Genomic DNA, 20645 nt, shown 5'->3' on the forward strand with positions numbered 1-20645 from the left:
TAGTGCTCAGCGAGTTTTAAAAAAGATCTTGAAACAAACGACCAGGACAAAACCAATATTCAAATTGCAACACAATCAAGAGAACTACATTGTCAGAGATGTTTATTTTGGGGTGGTTTTTTTTTGGTCTTTGAACCAGATGTGTTTCTATCTCATGCTGCCTTCGGAAAGACTGAAGCTGTGTTTCACAATGGAAAGTACTAGGCAATAGTTTATACTGTGCCTTCCACTTAGCAGACAAATGCACCCTTGGTTTGTGATGTAATTGTAGAAGCTGCATTTCTGTACTTGCAATCTCATTTTGTTTTTGGCAAAACCCCGAAGATTCTCGCGTCTAATGTCACTAGAAGTTACACTAAAACAAGACGGTGCAGCACTTGGGGAAAAGTGCTGTAAAACGTCTGTAAAAAGCGGAGAATGACGTATATGAGCGTGTGCCCAGCACACACCTCTGAGGGGCTCTGGCTCACCGATACCGGGGGGACCCTCGGGCCGGGGCGGAACGCGCGGCGCGGCGGCTCCTGCGCCCACCCGGCCCCATAAAGCGGCGGCCCGGCCCCGCGCCTGCGCCCTGCGCTGTTCGCCGTGCTCCCAGGGCCAAGATGGCGGCGTTCTCGGGTACGTGGCGCGGGGGCTCGGCCCTGAGGGAGCCTCTCGCCTCTGCCCGCCGGCTCCCGGCCTCCCGGGGGAAGCTCCTCGGGCCGCCCTCCCGGCCTGGCCCGCGGTGGGGTGTGGCTGACATGTATCAGGCTGGAGGGTGCGAGGCCTCTCCCTGTGTCCTCAGGCGTCTCTAGGCTGTGAGAAGTGATTATCGGAATGGTTTTGCAGGTTTTATTGAATATGTGGATTTAACAAGGGGGCTTCTTAAAAATTAGGCTAATTCCTCATGCTGACTGGTTTCGGTAACAGGAGGTTTATGGTAACTATTCTCTGTATAGCAGTGGATAATAACTGTCTCTTTATAAGAGAAGCTCTGCCTGGAGATACGGCTTAGCGAAATATATATACTGTATAAACGATGTATATGTGTACAATCGTAAACTGTAATCCAAAATCTTACTATTAAAGGAGGAAATATCAGTCTTAGTGTCCCCCATGCACGTATTTGTAGAAATAGGCAGCCAGACAAGGTCAGAGCTCTGTAAGGTTTTAATGTATATGGGGTTTTTAATTTGTTCCTTTTAATTGAACTTTTTGCGTCTTATCATGGGGGAAAATGCTGAAGCTTCTTCCCGAGAGCTGCAGGTCAGTTTAGACACGGTGCAGCAGGGTTAATTTGGGTGTAGGTGAGGAAAATGTTACAGTGACATTTTTTGATTAAATTCTTGTACTTTTTATTGAATTAAACTGTGTGAATTGGAAGTATGGGAATATGGGAAAAAAATAAGAATGGATTAGTTTTTAACTTGCAATCAGCAGGAATTGATTTTGATTGCTGTTGGATTTGTTGCTTGTGTGTGGATTGCCTGCTTTTGTAGGAGTACAAGCCAGCACTTGAAAATATTAAAGCTTCCTGAAGTCACATTACAAATAAAACACATTTCTTACAGCAGTTTTATTATAGCAAATGGCAGAATACTTTTTGGCTGCACACATCCACCTGTAGCCCAGCCCAGAGTGTGTCCATGTGCCTGTGCTGTGTCTGAAACCCAGCGTGTGGTAGTGTAAAACCTCTGCTTGGAACAGTGCAGGTTTGGAGCTGAAGGAGTTGATTTAGATAACCTTATGTACCCAGAGATGACCAGCAGATAAATTGTTATTTTGGTGGTGTGCTGCCATCATTTGAGTTGCTTAGGATACACTTTTTTCTTGCCCCTATTGAATAGCTACAGATTCCTTTTGTTTTCCTTTTTAAATACGGAGTATTTGTTTATCAACATACAAGATGTTACTCCAAATTTAACTTATGTCTGAGGTACAACCATCAGACCTTGATACAAGTTTGCCAGAAAGGGTATCCAAGGAAAAAAACCTTTCAAAGGTGAGAGAGTTAGTAACTTTATCAAAATCAAAGTGTTGTCTTTTCATTGTACATGCTGCAAGTGGGTCAGGCAAGATTTGCCCCTTATGGGATACAGGTTTTTTCTACTGTTTGCACCTCAGCTGTAGAGAAAGTTGGCTATTTGTGCTTAACAAGGTCTTCCCTGTTGTCTGCATAGGCAGTTTCCTTAAAGGTGCAAAGAAAAGTACCTCGCCCTGGAGCTGGTTCTGTGTCTGTACCTGTCCCTGTGCCCGGTGTATGCCTGACTTACTCTGCTCTCAAAGCTGCCTGTGAGGAGGGTAGAACATTTCTGTCAGTGGGTGTGAAGGCTGCACACGCCAAAAGAGTGGTTTTCCATGGTTCTGTCTGTAGCTGGAAGCGTGGATGCTTGGCAGTCTTTGGGCAATGTGAGGTTGGTAACACTGCTCCATCCTTTTGTGCTTGTCTTACAGAGATGGGTGTCATGCCTGAGATCGCTCAAGCGGTGGAGGAGATGGACTGGCTGTAAGTAGGAGTGTGCCAAACTCTAATTTGCCTTTCAGCAATGTATGACATGCTGCTTAAAGCACCTCTGCTGTCACATTAAAGCAGAGTGGATGTGTGTTTTCTTCTAACTATCATTGCATCTCAGGAGCTTCTCTGTAGTGTGAAGGGCTGAAAAATACAAACTGTGACTGCAGCAGTAACATTTAAGTTTGGATAAGCAGAGCATGACCTCTTATGCTTCACTTGTTTTGTTACACAAAAGGCTCTGTGCCTCTGGTTTATTTATTCTATATCATGGGATTGTTTGATTAAATACTGTCACATAATTGATGCTAGTTTAGTACATTTTTTCCAGACTGTGGTCTATGATTGTGTTTTTCAAACTTAATGCTTGTGTGTCAGTCTTCTAAAATTGTTGTTATTCTTGTGTTTGGTTACTTGTTTTGCCAAAATGTTTTTACTTCAGAGTTTTTTTTAAATTGTCATTCACAGTGTTCTCAATTTGGACAAACTTAATGAATGTAATTCTTCTCATATAAATGGTATTAATCAGCTGTGATTGTCTGAAAATGCTGGTTATGTTTAGTTATTTTTAATTCCTTTTCCAGTTTTGAATAGGATTTGTGTAAATAAGGGCTGGCTTTAAAGAAAAACTAACTTGAAGAAAGGAAGACAAGGAATATATAGTTAATAAATTTCTTTTATAGTTTAGCATAGTGATGTGAGATGGAGCCTTTTATCAAGGTGCAGCTGAACCTGCTGCAAGCAGGTCACCTACTTTATCTTGCAGATGGCCATGGTTTCTGTAAATTTCTATATAAGTAAAAAGTTATTTTTCTACTTACGTAGAACGTTACCTTGTGTTAATGTATTCTTTCCTGTAGTCTCCCTACAGATATCCAAGCAGAATCCATCCCGTTGATTTTGGGAGGTGGTGATGTGCTTATGGTATGTACACAGGATAGCCCTGTTCATAGAAATCCTGTCCCTTATAATTGTTGGTTGTGTGGTCAATTTTGTTCTTTCCAGATGTGTCTGTAGTTACACTAGCTCACCTGTCCTACTAAAACAGGAAGTATATTCTTCAGGTAAAAGCCTCTTTGAGTTCCTGGTGTGTTTCCAGCTGTTCTGGCAGATGAAATCTGGGGGTATGAGGCTTTAATTTTTGACTTCTTGACAGGCACTGCCACATGAATGAGGGCTCTCTGATAACACCTACTCTCCTTTTGGCTGTAAATGCCTGACATAGCTCTGTATGGAATGTGGCTGATACTGCCTAAGCCAATGCTGCAGTATAATAACCTTGCATGTATCAGATTAGTATGCCTTGTGCATCATGTGTTTTGTGGATCTCTGCGTTCTTGATTCTATTAAACAAAATAATACTTCCTAAAAAATAAATGTAGTTTATCAAAATGGAAATCTAGAACAGTCCTTACAGTGCTGGTTAAACTCTTGTATTTTTCTTCCTTTAGGCTGCTGAAACTGGGAGTGGAAAAACTGGTGTAAGTAATCAAATTTAAATTAGCAGAAAGTAGAAGTCTTTAAGTGATGAGAGGTGTGTGTGTGCATATATGCAGAGAGAATGTGTATCTGTATTCAAACATTATTGAAAATAGCCTTTACCAACATAAATGTAGGAATGTATTTCAGTGTTTCTGGGGGTGGGTATTGCACCTGAAAACAAGGCTGGAAATAAGTGTATAACTTGTGAATAAAAGTAACTTTTCATTTTAGGCCTTCAGCATTCCCGTTATCCAGATTGTTTATGAAACACTGAAAGACCAAATGGAAGGCAAGAAAGGAAAAGCCACTATTAAAACTGGAGGGGCAGGTAATTTTATATGTCACACTCCTTAAATTCAAAACTCTGCAAACTCATGTTGATTTTGTTACTTTTAAGAGTAACGTTAACCTGCCGTTAGATAAGTTTTTTCCCATAATTTGGGATAATGTAAATAGAATGTCATCATTCAGTGTTTTATTAAACAGTGAATATGAATTTACTGGTGGAATCATGGAAAGAACTGGTGTGCATATGACTGGAGACTCTTAGTAATGCTCTTGTTTCCAGCTTGAGGCTGGTTGATCCACACCTTGCTTTCCAGTGTTCTTCTGAAAGCCATATGCCTTGCAAGTTAATGCCTTGCAAGATGTAAAGTGGTGGTGATATCCACCTTAAAAGGAGTTAAAAAACATCTTTCTGTTGCAGGAATAGGTGAGACCAGCTATGACACCATGGAGTTGGGTTGGGCCTCTTAAGTGAGCTTGAGCAGAAAGCTCTTCTAGGTTCAAACATATTTTTGAGTGGCTGAGATAACAGTGTAGGATATTTCAGTTCTGGTGTGCTGAGTAGAGCTGTTGTGTTCCTTTTGGCACCTGCCTAGGTTTGGAATTGAATAACAACATCTTGAGTTGCTACAGTTTGTTCTAATCAATGCTGAATTGAGCAGGAAATGCACATGGTCAGAACTCAGCTATATGGAATGGATTGTAACAATGATAATATCCTCACAGTATTTGAGAGTCTATTATACATCCATTTAATTAAGCTTGGAATTATAAAGACAATAACCATGTCCAGTCCGTGGTATGCATAAGATTGAGTTTTATGTAAGTGAACAGTATTTGCACAAGCAACACTCAAAAGATGTTATAGAAGTTGTCATCATTATAACCACTGCTACACTGGTGACAGTAAAGTCAGCTTAAAAAAAAAAAGAAAAAAGTTAAAATAAAATCCTCCTTGAGAGAATGTAATATGAATACACAAATATACTCAGCAAACCTAATTGAAATGTTTTTTTTAATCACGTATGGATTTTATTACAGCATATTGTTGGGCATATGAAAAATGAAGTCAGAAATTCTATGTACATGTATCTTAGCTCCTTAGTAATGACATTTTAACTTATAGCCTGAAAAATACTGTAATGTAAACTTGGAAGAGAAATGGCAAATAATGCATTTCAAATTTGTTGTTCTTAATATAGTTTCAGATATTTTCTATCTGAATTTGATTTGATTGTGTGAAACTGCCTTATTTTATAAAAGTCGTCATTGTTTTCAGTTGCATTAAGTAACTTAATCTATGTTCTCTGTAATGGAATAATCTGAACTTCCATAGAATACCTTTGCATTAAGCATTTGTGCCACTCCTTCAGATTGTAGGCCTTCATTTTGAGCTCATATGAATTTCATTGGAACAAAGCTATTTCCCAAAAAAAACAAGCCAAACACTGTAGAAGCAATTTGAATTCTAGTTTGAGGTTTTCAGGCTTGCTTTGTTGATTTAATGCTTTTTCTGTTACTGTCTTTCAAACTTAGTGCTCAATAAATGGCAAATGAACCCCTATGACAGAGGATCAGCTTTTGGTGAGTTGTGCTGCTGTTTACTTGAGAATATTTGCTTGGTAAAAAAGAATAAACCAGAGGAAAGCATGCATAAAATTTTCTCCTAAAAGCAGTTAGGCATTTTCTTTGAGTAACTTTGTCTTGTAATTTTCAGCAATTGGATCAGATGGCTTGTGTTGTCAAAGCAGAGAGATAAAAGAATGGCACGGATGCAGAGCAACGAGAGGCGTGACGAAAGGTAGATATAAAGCGATGTGATTTGTATTACTGTTCTAGAAAAGTTTCAGCTGAAATGCCTGCTTCTCAGCCATTGTTAATGTAGGTGGTTGCATTAAAAACTTTCTATCCATCTCACCAAATTTAGTAGCTTAAGACTTGGAAATGACAAATAGCTCTGTTTTGTTCTCCTTGTTGTTGTTGTTTTCTTTGATAGTGATGCCTGGAAGTAGAACAAAACCTTCCAAACAATGTTAAAATGATAATAGAAAAGCAAGTTTTTACTTGAAAGCTTTCAGGTACACAAGATGGTGGAAACCACCCCCCAAATTAGATTCATACTATTTTATAAGATTGGGCAGTTAGAATATCCAGCCAATATTGTCCAGTCAGAGGAGCAGTTGGTTAGGTTAGAACCTCCCTGCTGGATTCTGCCCCCTTGGAGTTCTCCCCCCAGTCTTCTGACTCTTACCTTTATGATGTCTACAATACATGGTACAAAAAGAAAAAGTCCCTGGTAAACTAGCAAGCAGGACTAAGCAAAACTTTAGGAATGCATCAAAGAGTTTGTTCACTGTGGGAAAGAAAGCTAGAAGAGTACTAGAAGTTATACCTAAGCATTTAACAGTCTACTAAGCAACAAATACATGAAGTATACATAGAAAGCTAAAAATCTTCAGGCATCAATAGGAGACTGAGTTGAAGGAGGTAGAATCATAACTAATATTCATCAGAATGCATTTTTTTAGGAAATGGCTAAGCACACAGTACTTTGAGTTGTTTCCTCACAGACTTCAACCAGATGTGTGCGTGCAAAAATTTCATGGTTCTGTGGTTGTAGCAATAGTTGAGAGGCCAACCCTAACACTTGGCTTAGAAGCAGAGTCATGCTGATACAGCAGTGGTTCTGGGTGTGTGTTCAGAAAGACCCTAAACAGTCTCATTTCATGAGATAGGCAGATAATTCTGTAGACTCTACATACATGACAGCCAGCTGGATGTGCTTCAAGGGGCACAAGCAGTTGTTGAAGCTGGGGCATATGCTGGTGGTCTGGTACTAATTCTGCAGAACCTTGTGTCCTGAGTTTATTGGTTCCTGTGTATTCAGTAGGAATGCACATCCTCTCTTGCTTGTCACTCCTTTGGAGCCTTTCGCACACTACCTCGCACACTACTGTCTCTTTTGCCTGCTCTTTCTTCATTCCATACATGGGTATACACACAACCTTTTCACACAAACACAGTAGAGGACTTTATGACACTTTTAGCAGGACTGGGAATGTTAGATTTGTATGGGCTTGGAAGGAGCAAGACTGAACCAGCTTAATTAATTTGGGTATTGTATTAGAGCCTTTCTTTTTGTTTTAAAGGAAAATACTACTATGAAGTTTCCTGTCATGACCAAGGCTTGTGCAGAGTTGGTTGGTCAACTATGCAGGCTTCACTAGATCTGGGTGAGTTTCCTTCTGAAGAACCTACAGGTAGTTTTTATATCAACATGGAATGTGTGGAATCTTGTTCTGGTGTTGCAGAGAATGGAGTCTTTGGGAAGGATCCCAATATCAGAGAGTTAAAAATGTTTTGTATGAGTATTTTACTTCCTGTAAGGGCAAGTCTTTGGTGGTGGGCGTGTTTTTTCGTCTTCTGCGACTTTCTGCCTTTTTTTTTTTTTTTTTTTTTTTTGAATGAAGATGTCTGGAGACTAGTAAAATCCATAAATACATTGCTGTGAAAGTACTAGTTTGGTGTACATCCAGGTCAGAAATCTTTAGTTAGCACTGTGTATTATTTGTTTATGTGGTAGTGTTGGAGATTTAAGTTGCTAATACCAAGAGGAAAAAACATAACCTGTCAACCAAAAGATAAAAGCCTATTGTCTTCTCTTCAGGCACTGATAAATTTGGCTTTGGCTTTGGTGGCACTGGTAAGAAATCTCACAACAAGCAATTTGACAGCTATGGTGAGGTAAGCTTGAATTGCATTTGGTAGAAATATTATTAAAAGTTTTGCATGTTTGTCCTATTACAATCACCTGTCTTTTGAAGTAGTGCTCACTGCTAAGGGAGACTCACTGGGTAAAAGTACAGTAGAACATTGAAGCATTTTTGGATAAAAGCTTGTTAAAGATTCAATAAAAGCAGTTATAAACTTGAGACATGATAGTGGTTAGACTGTAATTATATCTATTATTTAGAAGTTAAAATTTTGCTATGTGTTACAGGTTAAAAATTAACTGACCTCTTGAGATTTGTCTTGACTTACTTCAGTTTTAGCTTGAATAGATCAACCTGTCTGGATACACTGTGGACATCCAAGCGACAGCATCGCATTCTGCTCACTAAAAATTAAAATAGAAGTAATAGCACACTCTGTAATCTGTCAAAATGCATTATTAATTGCTATTAAGACACAGTTAGTAGTTAGCACTACTTCAGACTATTGGGTTGGGTTTGCCATTATCTTAATGTACATTTCTGAAGTGTCTGCTGGGAATATCTGTAGTGGTTTTTGTGTAGTGTAGCAGTGGAATTGAGATGTTTAAGCATGATTTATATAAATGAGTATTGCAGCACAAACTCAGGTCTTTTTGTGGTAATAGTGAAGTCAATGTCATAAAACTTGCAACTCTCATGACTACTGTAGCTTGATTAATAGTGACTCTTGGGCTGTTGATTAGAAGCATTTTATAATATATAAATGTTATTGAATATCTTTAACAGATCTCAAGATACTTAAATAAAGCACTTAAGTATACAAAACATGCATATTTCATCATCTTCAAGAGTTAGTCTTTTATTATAGTGAAAATGCATGTTTCTGATGCCATGTGTTGTGTTCTAAGCTTAGATTTACATTGGCTAATAAATACATGGCTAATGTGCTTTTCCATAATGCAGAATACTTCCAGGTAAATTACCTAAACATATAATTGTGTTTGGTTTTTGAAGTAAATTTAAAGCAGTAATAAAAGTTTAAATATTTAAGATCAATTGGGCAGTTTACTGAAGACTTGTAATGAGATAAAAATGTGTTCTATTTATAACAATCTTACTGAAATAAATTGAACTTGCTTGACTTCTCTCAAGAACCAGCATTTATTAGGGAGAGGTGAGAAAACTAAAAGCTGACAGAATATAAGCACTAAGTCTTCCTAATGCAATGAAAATGTCTTAGCTTCACGAACTTTTTTTTTTTTTTTTTTGGCAGGAATTCACTATGCATGATACGATTGGGTGTTACCTAGACACGGAAAAAGGACAAATAAAATTTTCCAAAAATGGTAAGTTTTATTCTCTTTCTTTGGAATTTTGTTTGGATGCTTTCACTGGGGGAGAGAGGGAGAGGAACTCACACACTTGCAGAGTCTGACTGAACTAACTCTACTTTCAGGGAAGGACCTTGGCCTTGCATTTGACATCCCACCGCATATAAGGAACCAGGCACTTTTTGCAGCTTGTGTACTGAAGGTAACAGGAATATTACAGATATCCAAGATGATTATAATTTTTCTGGGATTGTTAATGGGCTATTTAAGTATAAAATTTGCACAGCCACCTGTAGTTGTGCATGTAAAGTCAGTTTTCTTTGGTTTACCAGTATTCACTACTGAAGTAATAACGTGTGTTAACTTTGAGTACCATTTAAGCTAAATGTTTAAATTCAAATTTTAATCTTGAATTTATAGGTAGAACAGCATGAATAACTAATTCCTCATAACAGTGCCCTGTTGTGTGTATTAAACTTTCGTATACTGCCATTTGACTGATACAAGCAAATAGCTTGAAAGTCAGCTATCCTGTTTCATTTGTTCTGAGCACTAACATTACTGTAATGTAGCACTATGTCTTTCTGAGTTAGTAATTTTAAGTCTATCTCTCAAGCAGTAAAGATTTTAGCAAAACCTTTCATTCTGAGTTAGTCTTTTTAAGTCTATCTCTCAAGCAGTAAAGATTTTAGCAAAACGTTTCAGTGGTTTGAGAAATGTACAACTTAAGAAAAAATGCTTTGGGTTTTTTGTTGGCTTTTTGTTTGTTTGTGTTTTTTTTAATTCCAACAACTTAGGGAAGAGGAATGTATAAGATGGGAGAAGAAAAGACCACCCCTATCTCCTTGTCTATCTGTTTTTTTATTATTGAGTTGTTTCTCATTTTATGTGGTCTGTTGAACCTATTTGTATGATACAACTTTCTTGAAACCTAGAATGCTGAATTGAAATTCAATTTTGGTGAAGAAGATTTCAAGTTTCCACCAAAAGATGGCTATGTTGGTCTTTGCAAGGCTCCTGAGGGTAGTGTTGTAAAATCACAGCACTCAGGTAGGTTAGATTTTTACAAACTTCTCTTGTTTCTGTAGTCAGGTTATGTTACAGAGCACCTTTTGATCCCTTTAATTGCCATCAGAAAGATCTTGAAATACTGCAGTAATGAAGAAATATTGCTGCTTTTTTGAAAGTATGCCAGATTTTCTTACTCGTAAACCACCAATAGTCTTTAATATTTTGAATTTAGAAGTACATCAGATAAAATAAGTCCAGCTAAGGTTTTCAATAGTGTTATCATAAAAATGTGTGTGTGTCTTTATGCCTCAGAATAGAATGGGTTATCCTGCAAGACCAGTACACCCACCTGTAAGTTCTAAACATTATTCTGAAGTTATTCATAATTGAGAGAGCAATCACATCACCTCTTAATGGAGCATTTAGAATTATTAGGTTTTAATTACTAATAAAAAATCCAAGTCCATTTCCAGTAAAAAAATTCCCGAATAAGAATGTAATTTGTCTTAATTGTGATTTTTTTTTCCACTTAGGAAGCGCACAAGTGGTTCAAGCACAGAACCTTCCAAATGCTCCAAAAGCATTGATTGTAGAACCATCAAGAGAGCTGGCAGAACAAACTTTGAACAACGTGAAGCAGTTCAAAAAATATGTTGATAATCCCAAATTAAGGTAATAGTGAATTTGTTAGTTGCCTTTATGGTATTTTCTGTGGATGGGAGATGGGCGGGGGGGGTTACACTTTGTAGCTGAGTGAACCATAATCTGCAGTGATGCTAACAATATCAGTAATAATCTGCTACCAACCAAACTTTTGACTTTTCAACTACAGTTAGACCACTTAGGGGGTCTTTGGTGCATTTTATCTGTGAACTGCCTTTTTGTTGTCTAACAAATTCGGTGGGTAGGTTTTTTTTTTAATTATCAGTGATAACTAGTGTGATACTTCACATGCTTTTCTTGACTAGAAACATTATCTGCTTACTGCCCTTCTTTCCTAAACATTACCTATGCCCCCATCTCCCTCTGCCCCCTTGTTTAGTTTGGTTCTCATCTCCATCAAATAGTTATATACAAAGTCTGCTCTCTTTAGTTATGTGCTTACAGGACAAATTATGAAAATGCAAGTCTGAAAATTGAATCCTCTATAAGTTGTTTTGGTTTTAAGTTGTCTCTGCCTTGACTGTACTTCTAAAATGTAACCATCTGCCAATTCTAAACAGCAATCTGTTTATAAGAGTGCATTTACTAGAAGTGCTGGAATTAAGCAATAGAAATGGGCAAGCTACAATGAAAGATTCCTTTAGTTTACTGTTGTTTGCATTTCCAACTTTCAAGGACACAGGAAACTATTGAACTAAGTTACATTATTTTTGAGATTAAGAAACTTTTTTTTGTAACATTAAATTGGTTAAGGTGCTAATTTGTTTGATACAAGTGATGAAGTAATCACAATCAAATATAGTTTGGTAACAAAGTTTTCACTTGAAATACAGTACACTGCATGTGAAAGGATAAATTTCAGAATTAATGTTTTCTGTTATTCTTAAAAATATTGTTCAGAGCTGTTAATTGTCAGCTATCAATAAAAGAATCAATCTTCAGACATGTTTAATATACCTTCTGAAAATAATAAATAGGTAAATGTCAAATACATTGATGTAATTTTAGGGAACTGCTAATTATTGGTGGAGTTGCTGCAAGAGATCAACTCTCTGTACTGGAACAAGGTGTAAGTTGTATTTTTTTCATATGATTTATTAGTTTGGGTTCTGAGTAACTTATGATGTTGCTAAAGGATATTAATGGTGGTAACTCATGTAATAAGAGTAATAAACATGTTAAAAAGAAAATGTACAGTCGATAGCAAGCTCATGTTGCCCCAGTCTCACAGTTGTTCCTTTACTTCCATGTCAATGCAAGTACTTAGAGTACTTAGTCAAATTCTGTTGAAGCCTGAGTACTCCTGAAAATCTTAAAGGTGTAATTGTTTGCCATTAGTCCTTAACCAACAAGACAGTTTTCGTATTTATTTTTGTTCCATGTTTTTGTGAATAAAAATAGACTGCAGTTATCAAGATGAACCTATGCTACAAGCCAGTCCTACGTAGAAGGAAGTGATCTGGTTTCAGCAGCATGGAATCTACAATTGATTCAGTCACAATTTAGAGAGAACATAGTCACAGGGTCTTGTTTTTATATAAGACTCACTTTTGGAAGTGAAAACACGTCACTGTTGATAAATTTTCTAGGGGTTCTAGCTGCGAAAATACAAATTTTCTGTTAAGGCTACTTGAACTGGAAGATTGACTTCCGTGTGAATGCTAAATTCTTGATTGTGAACCCTCCTGTCTGTCAAAATTTTAAGGTGCTTGTATAGTTATAGACTTTGTATCCTTCCACCATGAGAAAAAATTATCCTCATTTAAAAACAAATCTATTTGTTGGCTTTAGATAACAAAATTACACAGCTTGGGGTTCAAGGGAGGAAAAAAGGGACACAGCACTTCCCAAATAAGGGAAGGCTTCCTCCCTAAGGTAGATTCTGCTAATGAAATGACTGTAGAACCAAAATGCAAGTTGCCTAGAGAGGAGGCTGTGGGAATCCTTTCCAGAAGGGTACTGAAAATTGTATTTGGCAGCTACCTGAAATAACTTGGAAATTGTCCTTGGTTTGCATGTGAAGGTGGGGAGTGGAGACCAAATGATCTCAAGAGATCCCTCCAACTCAAGTTACTCTAGGATTTTATGAAGTTATAATTTATAGAAGAGAAAGCATTATACTGATAATTGTCTCATAATGTTAACCTTAGGTAAAACTTTGAATGCCTCTAGTTAGTTACAGGACCAAGCCATACTCTTTATGTACTTCATAGGTGGATATTGTCGTTGGAACTCCTGGAAGGCTGGATGACTTGGTCTCAACGGGGAAGATTAATTTATCTCAAGTTAGATTCCTGGTTCTGGATGAAGCTGTATGTAAAGAACTAAGCGCTACTTAAATTCTATTCTTAAATGCCATATGATATTTGCAGAAAAAAAGTAAAACATTATTGTTCTGTAGTATTTAATAATTCAGTTGGAACAGTTAAATACCTGTAGGCTGTTCCACCTTAATCCTCTCATCGTTTGCAACCATAGTAACCTACTTTTCTTTTTCCCCTGCCCTCAATAGTATCTCTGTTAAATATGTTTGGAATTTTTCTGATAGAAGAATATATTTCAAGTTGTATTTACAAGGTACTGAAATCTTTCCCTGTTGCTGCAGGGAACTCAAAGGACAAAGACAAAATATAAGTGTTAGTTAACCCAGCAGGTCTTGAAGCCAGTGAACGTTGTACTCCATATGCTGTGAAATAAGGGCATCTCTCTGATCTGTTGTAGTACAACTGAGTATTCAGGAAGATTAAATGCCTTGGGGTGTTAGTTACGAGAAGCTGCTGAGCTTCTTGTGAAGCACAGCAGCTGTAGTGTAAGTGCTCCACATTTTTACTGGGCTATTTCTCCTTGGTAGTAGTATCCCTGCCATGCATTGACCTGTCCAGCTAATTAAATGCCAGAACTTCTGAGAGTAGGAGTATATTGCGTATCTAACTCAAGTGTAAAGACTGAGAAATGAGAGAGAAGATCTGCAGCTTCATCTCTTTATTTCATCCCCATGTAGGATGGCCTTCTCCTCCAAGGTTATTCAGATTTCATAAACAGGATCCACAGTCAAATTCCTCAAATAACCTCAGATGGAAAGAGACTTCAGGTATAAAATGTTTGTGATTTGGGTTTTTTTTGTTGTTGTTGTTGTGGGGTTTTTTTGTTGTTGTTTATTTGTTTGGTTTTTTGGTGGGGGGGTGATGTGCTCTGCTTTCAGTTTTTGACTATTATTTGGCATGGAGCATGCTCCTTTGAAGTGGAGTTTGCTAAAACTCTTGTCCAAAACAAACACCTGTTCAGTGAGTTCAGTAAATTGCCTGTGGGATATATATTTTTAGTATTCTAGATGTTGAAGCCTAATATTCAGCAGTTTCAATTTAATTTGAATTATTTATATATAAATATAGCAAAACATGACTGAATACATACTTTATGATTTCTAATGTGTTAATAATCTTGATTCATCAGCTTTCAATAGTTTTACAGTCTTCCTACTAATTTATTGAGTCTTTGTAAGAGAATAATTAAGCAATTTATTTTGTGTCCTGACTCTTGCCAGCTGAGTGGTTCCTGTGATGAAGAAATCCAGACTCTTTCTGCTGTGCTACGTTATGCATTCAACTACATAACATTCATCCAGTTCTACTCCCACCTTTTTGGGCTGGGAGGATCTTATCTTCAGTAGTATCCACATGACTCTTTTCTTCTCAGGTGATTGTGTGCTCTGCAACACTGCATTCTTTTGATGTGAAGAAACTATCTGAAAAAATCATGCATTTTCCTACTTGGGTTGATTTGAAAGGAGAAGATTCTGTCCCTGAAACTGTACACCATGTAGTTGTGCCTGTAAATCCAAAAACTGATAAACTCTGGGAAAGGCTTGGCAAGAATCATATCAGAGTAAGTGGAAATTGGGGTTATTTGTCCATGTTTACTTATTTAACCTTTGGAACAGGGACCTAATGTTGAAGGATCTTTACTGGCTGTTGAAACAGCTTAATCTGAAATGGTTTGTTCCATGGTAGTCAGCATCATATCAGTTATGTCATAACACTGTTTCAGAACAGCTCAGTGTGACAAACATGGCTGAGGAAGAGCTTGACAGAGTAACAGTCTGATTTGCACTAGAGAGCAATGGCACTGTGCTTTTTCACTCTTTTTCACAGCTAATGGTCCATGCCCTAATGGTGCTTAGTTCCTCTTTTCTGACTTGGCAGAAGGAAATAAACCTGCCAAGATGGATCATTGTGTAAGGTAGTTGTGTCTCCAACGCCTGTGAGATGAGCAGGAATGGATTTCATATCAGACTGCATTTCAGCATTTGAGACTCCAGATTCTACAGTCACCTGACACCTATTCATGTGAGAAGGTGTTGGTTGTTCAGGTCTTGAATATTCAAGTTCTGAATGACCTGGAACCAAATGATATTCTGGGCAACTCTGATGCAGTTACAAGTCCATAGGTTTTCTTAATCTCTCTTTGGAACCTCTGTTTGTCACATGTTAGTACCTTTTCATTAAATCTTAGTATGTGCTTATTTCTTTTGGATTTTAAGTTTATATATGATTCAGCCTAGCATAGGAGAAAAGGAACAACTGTTTATGATTTAACTGTATTTTACAATATCTTTTTATTCAAGTTTGTTTGGGTGTTTTTAATTCTTCACTTTGTTCAAAGTGTTTCCTATCCAGTGTCACATAAATAGTTTTATTGCCTTTTTTTATGAATAAATTTTGTGTGCCTAAACACAAGACTTTTCCTTTAGCTAAAGGTAGGTAAATGTGGTTGATGGGAGAACAGAATGTTAAGATTACTTTTAAACTTCCATTTCTTCCTAGTTACAAGTTAATGGAGTTAAGTATTTCTATGTGAAGAGTAGACTGACTTGGGGGGCTTTTTTGTTTGTGTTTTTCCTAGACTGATGAAGTCCACGCAAAAGACAATACACGACCTGGTGCTAACACTCCAGGTAATGAGCAGCTTTAAGAAATAGTTTGTGAAATTTTTGTAAATGTTTTGAAGTAAAGGTAAATTGTAGTAGATGCTTGTCTTAAGTCATGTTCCTCCAAAATTTTATTTCTACATTCTCATAGTCTTGAAGAGAAATGTGTTTCTGTACCTGGGGTGTGGGAAAGAGACTTGAATATGTATTTTGCATATTTGTAGACTAGTGTTTGTTGGTGTGTACAAGAAACCTGAAACTTCTGAGTGCTTTTGTTCTTTCTGTATTGTATCACCTTGGAGCACAGGAGCCTGGAGAGGAGAGGTAGAAACTGAAGGTTTAGCTTACTTGCTCTAGTAATAAGTTTAGCTGTTTATTCAAAGGCTGGAAAACTTCAAAGGTATGCAGTTCAAAGGTTCTTCATGTTTTTAAACAATTTGAGTGAAATAACTTCTTTATTTTTATTTAGAAATGTGGTCTGAAGCTATTAAAATTCTAAAAGGAGAATACACTGTTCGGGCAATCAAAGAGCACAAGATGGACCAAGCCATTATTTTCTGCAGGACTAAAATAGACTGTGATAATATGGAGCAGTACTTCATCCAACAGGGCGGAGGTGATGCTTTCATGTCATCCTTACTCAGCTCCCTTTTCTCACTTCTGTGTTTTTTCAACACCAAATTTGTGTGATAGAGGTCACCAGTACTGGGACACAGCACAAACAAAATTGCGCTTTGGTTTTTTTACATACTGACTGGGCATAAAATTCAGGGTTTTGTAGGAGGAAGCTACAGGGATGCCCTTTGTGAAAGAAAGCAATGAACTGTCTTGTACCTGTTTCCACATAGTTTTGAAATGGATGGAAACCCATCATGCACCAAAATCTGAACCAGTGAGAAGATATATGGTGCCTCTGCTGAAATATACTAGGAAAATTGATAGTTGATAAGGGCAAGAGACATGGGAAGAAATGTTCACACATAAGACACAGAAGAAGAAATGTAAAAGAAAACACAGGAACAGTGAAAGGGATGTCTGAGGAGAAAGGTGAAGATGGACATTTGTAGAAATGGGGAAATTTAGAGCAGGAACGATTAAGGAGAAATGCCTGCACAGACACGCTCTGGTGAGGAGGGAGAAGGAGTGTTAAACTACTTATCTTGAGGTGTTTTTTTTTCTGCCCCGATGCCTGTGAAATTTTTTTGCCCATGAAATTTTTTCCAGTTCTGTATGGTTCTGTGTCATAATTTATATGTGATGTTATTAATGCATATAAATTTTTTCAGGCCCTGATAGGAAGGGACATCAATTCTCATGTGTCTGTCTCCATGGTGATAGAAAACCTCAAGAAAGAAAGCAAAACCTGGAAAGATTTAAGGTGATGCAGTAGATTCTTGAATGCTTTTTCCTCACCTCCTAATACCTGAATTCATATGTTAATTTGTGTTCCTGATTCTTCATTTAAATTGCACTCAAATGCTCTTCCTGAAATTGTGAGGCACATTTTCTGTAGGTGGAAGTCTGTACTGGTAATCAATATAATTTTTGTGAGTTTGAATTCAGAAGATAGTGGGCTTACTTTGAAATAAAACCCCAATTTTAAACTATAGCAATTACATTGGTTTTTAAAGTCTTTAGTACTTGATAACTTAAAAACAAAAAGTTAAATATTACAGTTTAGTTTTGATTAAGCCATTTATTGATTTTTGCTTGCCCTACGGTGTTGGGGGATGAAACAAAGATGTAAATTCATCAAGCTATTCATGGTTTATTTGAAGTGTTCCTAAATGTACAGAGACTTCAAGGTGAAGTAAGTGCAAAGGACTATGGTTTCATTGCTTGGGATTTTGCTTGCTGTATTTAGCCCAACACTTCATTACAACTCTGTTTTGGCAGAGAGGAGATGTCCGTTTCTTGATCTGCACAGATGTTGCTGCTAGAGGAATTGATATTCATGGCGTTCCATATGGTAAGACATAGTTTTTTTTAAACTTAGGCTATTGAATTGCACTGGAGTTGCAATATATTTGTATTCCTGTCCAGTAGTTAAAATAATATATGACCTATAGCATAATTTTAAGAGACAGAGATGTTAAAGGCTTTTAAACTAGGCAATATTTAGTTTGGTTGTTCACCATAAGTTCTCAAATACCTGATGATGTTCTGTATTTTTGGAAATCATTAATTCGGTTTTCCATTCTTGCCAAAAAGTAATCAGGGAGGAAGCAGTATCAGAGTGAGAGCCTTTATTGCAGGTATTGCAGGTTACACCTGTAACTGTTGTAATAGACTATAAAGTATGTACATAGGCTAAGGAGAGGAATTGCAGCAATCAAAATCATATTTTAGATGTCTGACCTAAGTTCATATATTTAAAAAAATAAAAATCTTATGTTCTCTGTGGACTGTGCCTGTCTCACACAGTTATCAACGTGACACTCCCTGATGAAAAACAGAACTATGTTCATCGAATTGGGAGAGTCGGCAGAGCTGAGAGGTATGTGTGTGTTCAGAGCACTCACCAGGTTTTCTTGGTATTTTTTTTTGTTGTTTCACAAGGTGGCAATAGTTACTGAAATAGATTTCTCCCTTTCTTCTCCCGAAATATTTCAGGATGGGTTTGGCAATCTCCCTTGTGGCAAAAGAGAAAGAAAAGGTAATTATACTCCAAAGCAAAGATGAACACACGCTATTTACTGAAGTTAGGCCACAGCTGCTCTCTGACCTTCTTATCCTGCATTGAAAAACTGCTTGTTTGTCCATGCTTAATTGGAGGAGAACTTAAACAGATGCCTGAATTATTTTTCATTTATAATTAGTTAAAATGAATGTACTAAACTCTATTTCAGAAAGTTTAGAAGTTGTTTTCCATTATTTCTAGGTTTGGTATCATGTATGCAGTAGTCGTGGAAAAGGGTGTTATAACACTAGACTGAAGGAAGAGGGAGGTTGTACCATATGGTACAATGAGATGCAGGTAAGCATTTTGCTTAAATGTTCCCTAATTCCTTTAAAAGACTCGGGAATGAAGTTTTTGTTTCACCTGTGTAGTTGAAGTTAGGGTGTTTATAACCTTTGATTCTGTTTAAAGAAGAAATTAGAAGACTTTTCAAGGTATATGTTCTGTAAGTTGTGTAATTATAAAAGCTTATTTTAATATTTCCCGCCAATTTTGTCAGAGTCATACATTCAGCTTCCTTTTAGTCTTCCTAATCAAAATCTGTTAAGATTTAAAGAGTGTTAGTTATGCACTTCTGTTTAGATTTGCAAAACTGTCACTTAAAACTGTTGTTTCTCTAACCTGGAAATAGTTTGTCACTTAAGTAGGCTTTCATTGGGATTTGTATACAAGCTATGAATGCAGGTTAAAAATCAATACTTCCTTTCTTTCTCTAATAAAGAAAGGCAAATACACCTCATCTGTGGTAAATAAGCTTGGACTATGAGTAGCCTTATTCATGCAAGTTGAGTAGTGAATGGAATAAAGATTTCTAGGTAGGGTAAAACCATACTGAAATTGTAAATGAACTTGTATAGTCCAAGCCAATAAAAATGTGTTAGTCTTCTGTATCTGTGACTGTTTTCTGTACCATTCCTGTTCAAACTACTCAAATGTGACTGTTTAGAATAGTAGTTTGACTAGTCTTGGACCATGAGAGTACTTAAAGAGTTTTTTTCTCTTAGTTGCTGGGGGAGATTGAAGAACATTTAAACTGCACTATTGCCCAAGTTGAACCAGACATAAAAGTACCAGTGGATGATTTTGATGGGAAAGTCACGTATGGGCAGAAAAGAGCTCTGGGCGGTAAGAATGAACTGCTCTTGAGTTCCCTTGCTATGCAATGCTCAGCTTCCTCCTGCTTGTCTCCTGTGTAACTACAGAATAATAGATTATAAATAAGTAATAGATTATAAATAAATGGATTATAAAAAGCTGCTAGTTCTTTGCTATCTTCTGCATTTGTTACGTGCAGCTTACAGGTTGCAAGTGATGAGTGTGTGTACCTGTTTTGGTTTGTTTATGCCTTTTTTTAACAAAGTAATTAACTTTCTGAATGACTGTGCTTGGGCATTGTTAGTTCTGCTGAAAAATGGCTTTGAACGTGTAATTTAGATTGTGTCTCTTTTGGCAGGTGGACTGTATAAGGGCCATGTGGATATTCTGGCACCTACAGTACAAGAGTTGGCTGCCCTTGAAAAGGAGGCTCAGACATCTTTCTTGCATCTTGGCTATCTTCCTAACCAGCTGTTCAGAACATTCTGATGGTGCCACTCTGGAGAGAAGGCTTGAGTTAATAAATGCTCTGCCCTGCAAATACAAAAATCCCACACTGTCTCTGAGTAGAGGTAGTTAGAAAGCGATTAAAACTAAATATAGTTCTTGCATGAGGAACAGAGTGTTCAGCACTGTTAACTTTGAGTTAGCTGTTCTCCTAATAAAATAAAACATGTCAAAGATGAAATGGTTTTGTTTGGGTTTTTTTTTTTGCTGTAAAGGATTAATTTGCAAAATCATTCTTTGCATGGTTTAGTTTGTAGTAAGTACAAGAGTAGTTAGGCAAACACGGGAGGAGAGTTTTATATTTCTATTTAATTATATTTAAAAATAACTATTTGTGCACTGTAAATTTTTAATGCTGGGCTGACTAAAGATAGATTCAAATTCATTCAGACAGCTGTTTACATTTAATATACTAAATAAAAAAACCCAGATCTCACATATGTATTTGAATCTCTTTGTT

General features: G+C 37.0%; 1 protein-coding gene across 1 annotated transcript; it reads left to right on the forward strand.

The window, feature by feature from the left end:
* Positions 1-557: 557 nt before the first annotated feature.
* On the forward strand, positions 558-20388 carry DDX1 (DEAD-box helicase 1). The gene is made up of 26 exons (XM_083858049.1): positions 558-618; positions 2434-2485; positions 3352-3415; positions 3943-3972; positions 4205-4301; positions 5795-5842; positions 5976-6059; positions 7408-7491; positions 7926-8002; positions 9245-9317; positions 9428-9504; positions 10238-10352; positions 10847-10985; positions 11985-12045; positions 13190-13288; positions 13978-14067; positions 14673-14861; positions 15879-15930; positions 16373-16519; positions 17190-17281; positions 17800-17872; positions 18328-18400; positions 18517-18559; positions 18785-18880; positions 19588-19708; positions 20037-20388. The coding sequence occupies exons 1-26, from the start codon at positions 603-605 to the stop codon at positions 20165-20167; spliced, it is 2223 nt and encodes a 740-aa protein (XP_083714175.1). The 5' UTR covers positions 558-602; the 3' UTR covers positions 20168-20388.
* The last annotated feature ends 257 nt before the right edge of the window (positions 20389-20645 follow it).

Source organism: Zosterops lateralis (genome assembly GCF_965231275.1).
Source record: "Zosterops lateralis genome assembly, chromosome: 3".
NCBI classification, from domain to species: Eukaryota; Metazoa; Chordata; class Aves; order Passeriformes; family Zosteropidae; genus Zosterops; species Zosterops lateralis.

What these genes read in the sequence shown, in the direction of transcription:
- DDX1 (XM_083858049.1), top strand. An exon ending in AGAGTCGGCAGAGCTGAGAG is followed by an intron (nt 18,401 to 18,516) that starts GTATGTGTGTGT and finishes GAAATATTTCAG; the next exon opens with GATGGGTTTGGCAATCTCCC. An exon ending in GCAGAAAAGAGCTCTGGGCG is followed by an intron (nt 19,709 to 20,036) that starts GTAAGAATGAAC and finishes CTCTTTTGGCAG; the next exon opens with GTGGACTGTATAAGGGCCAT.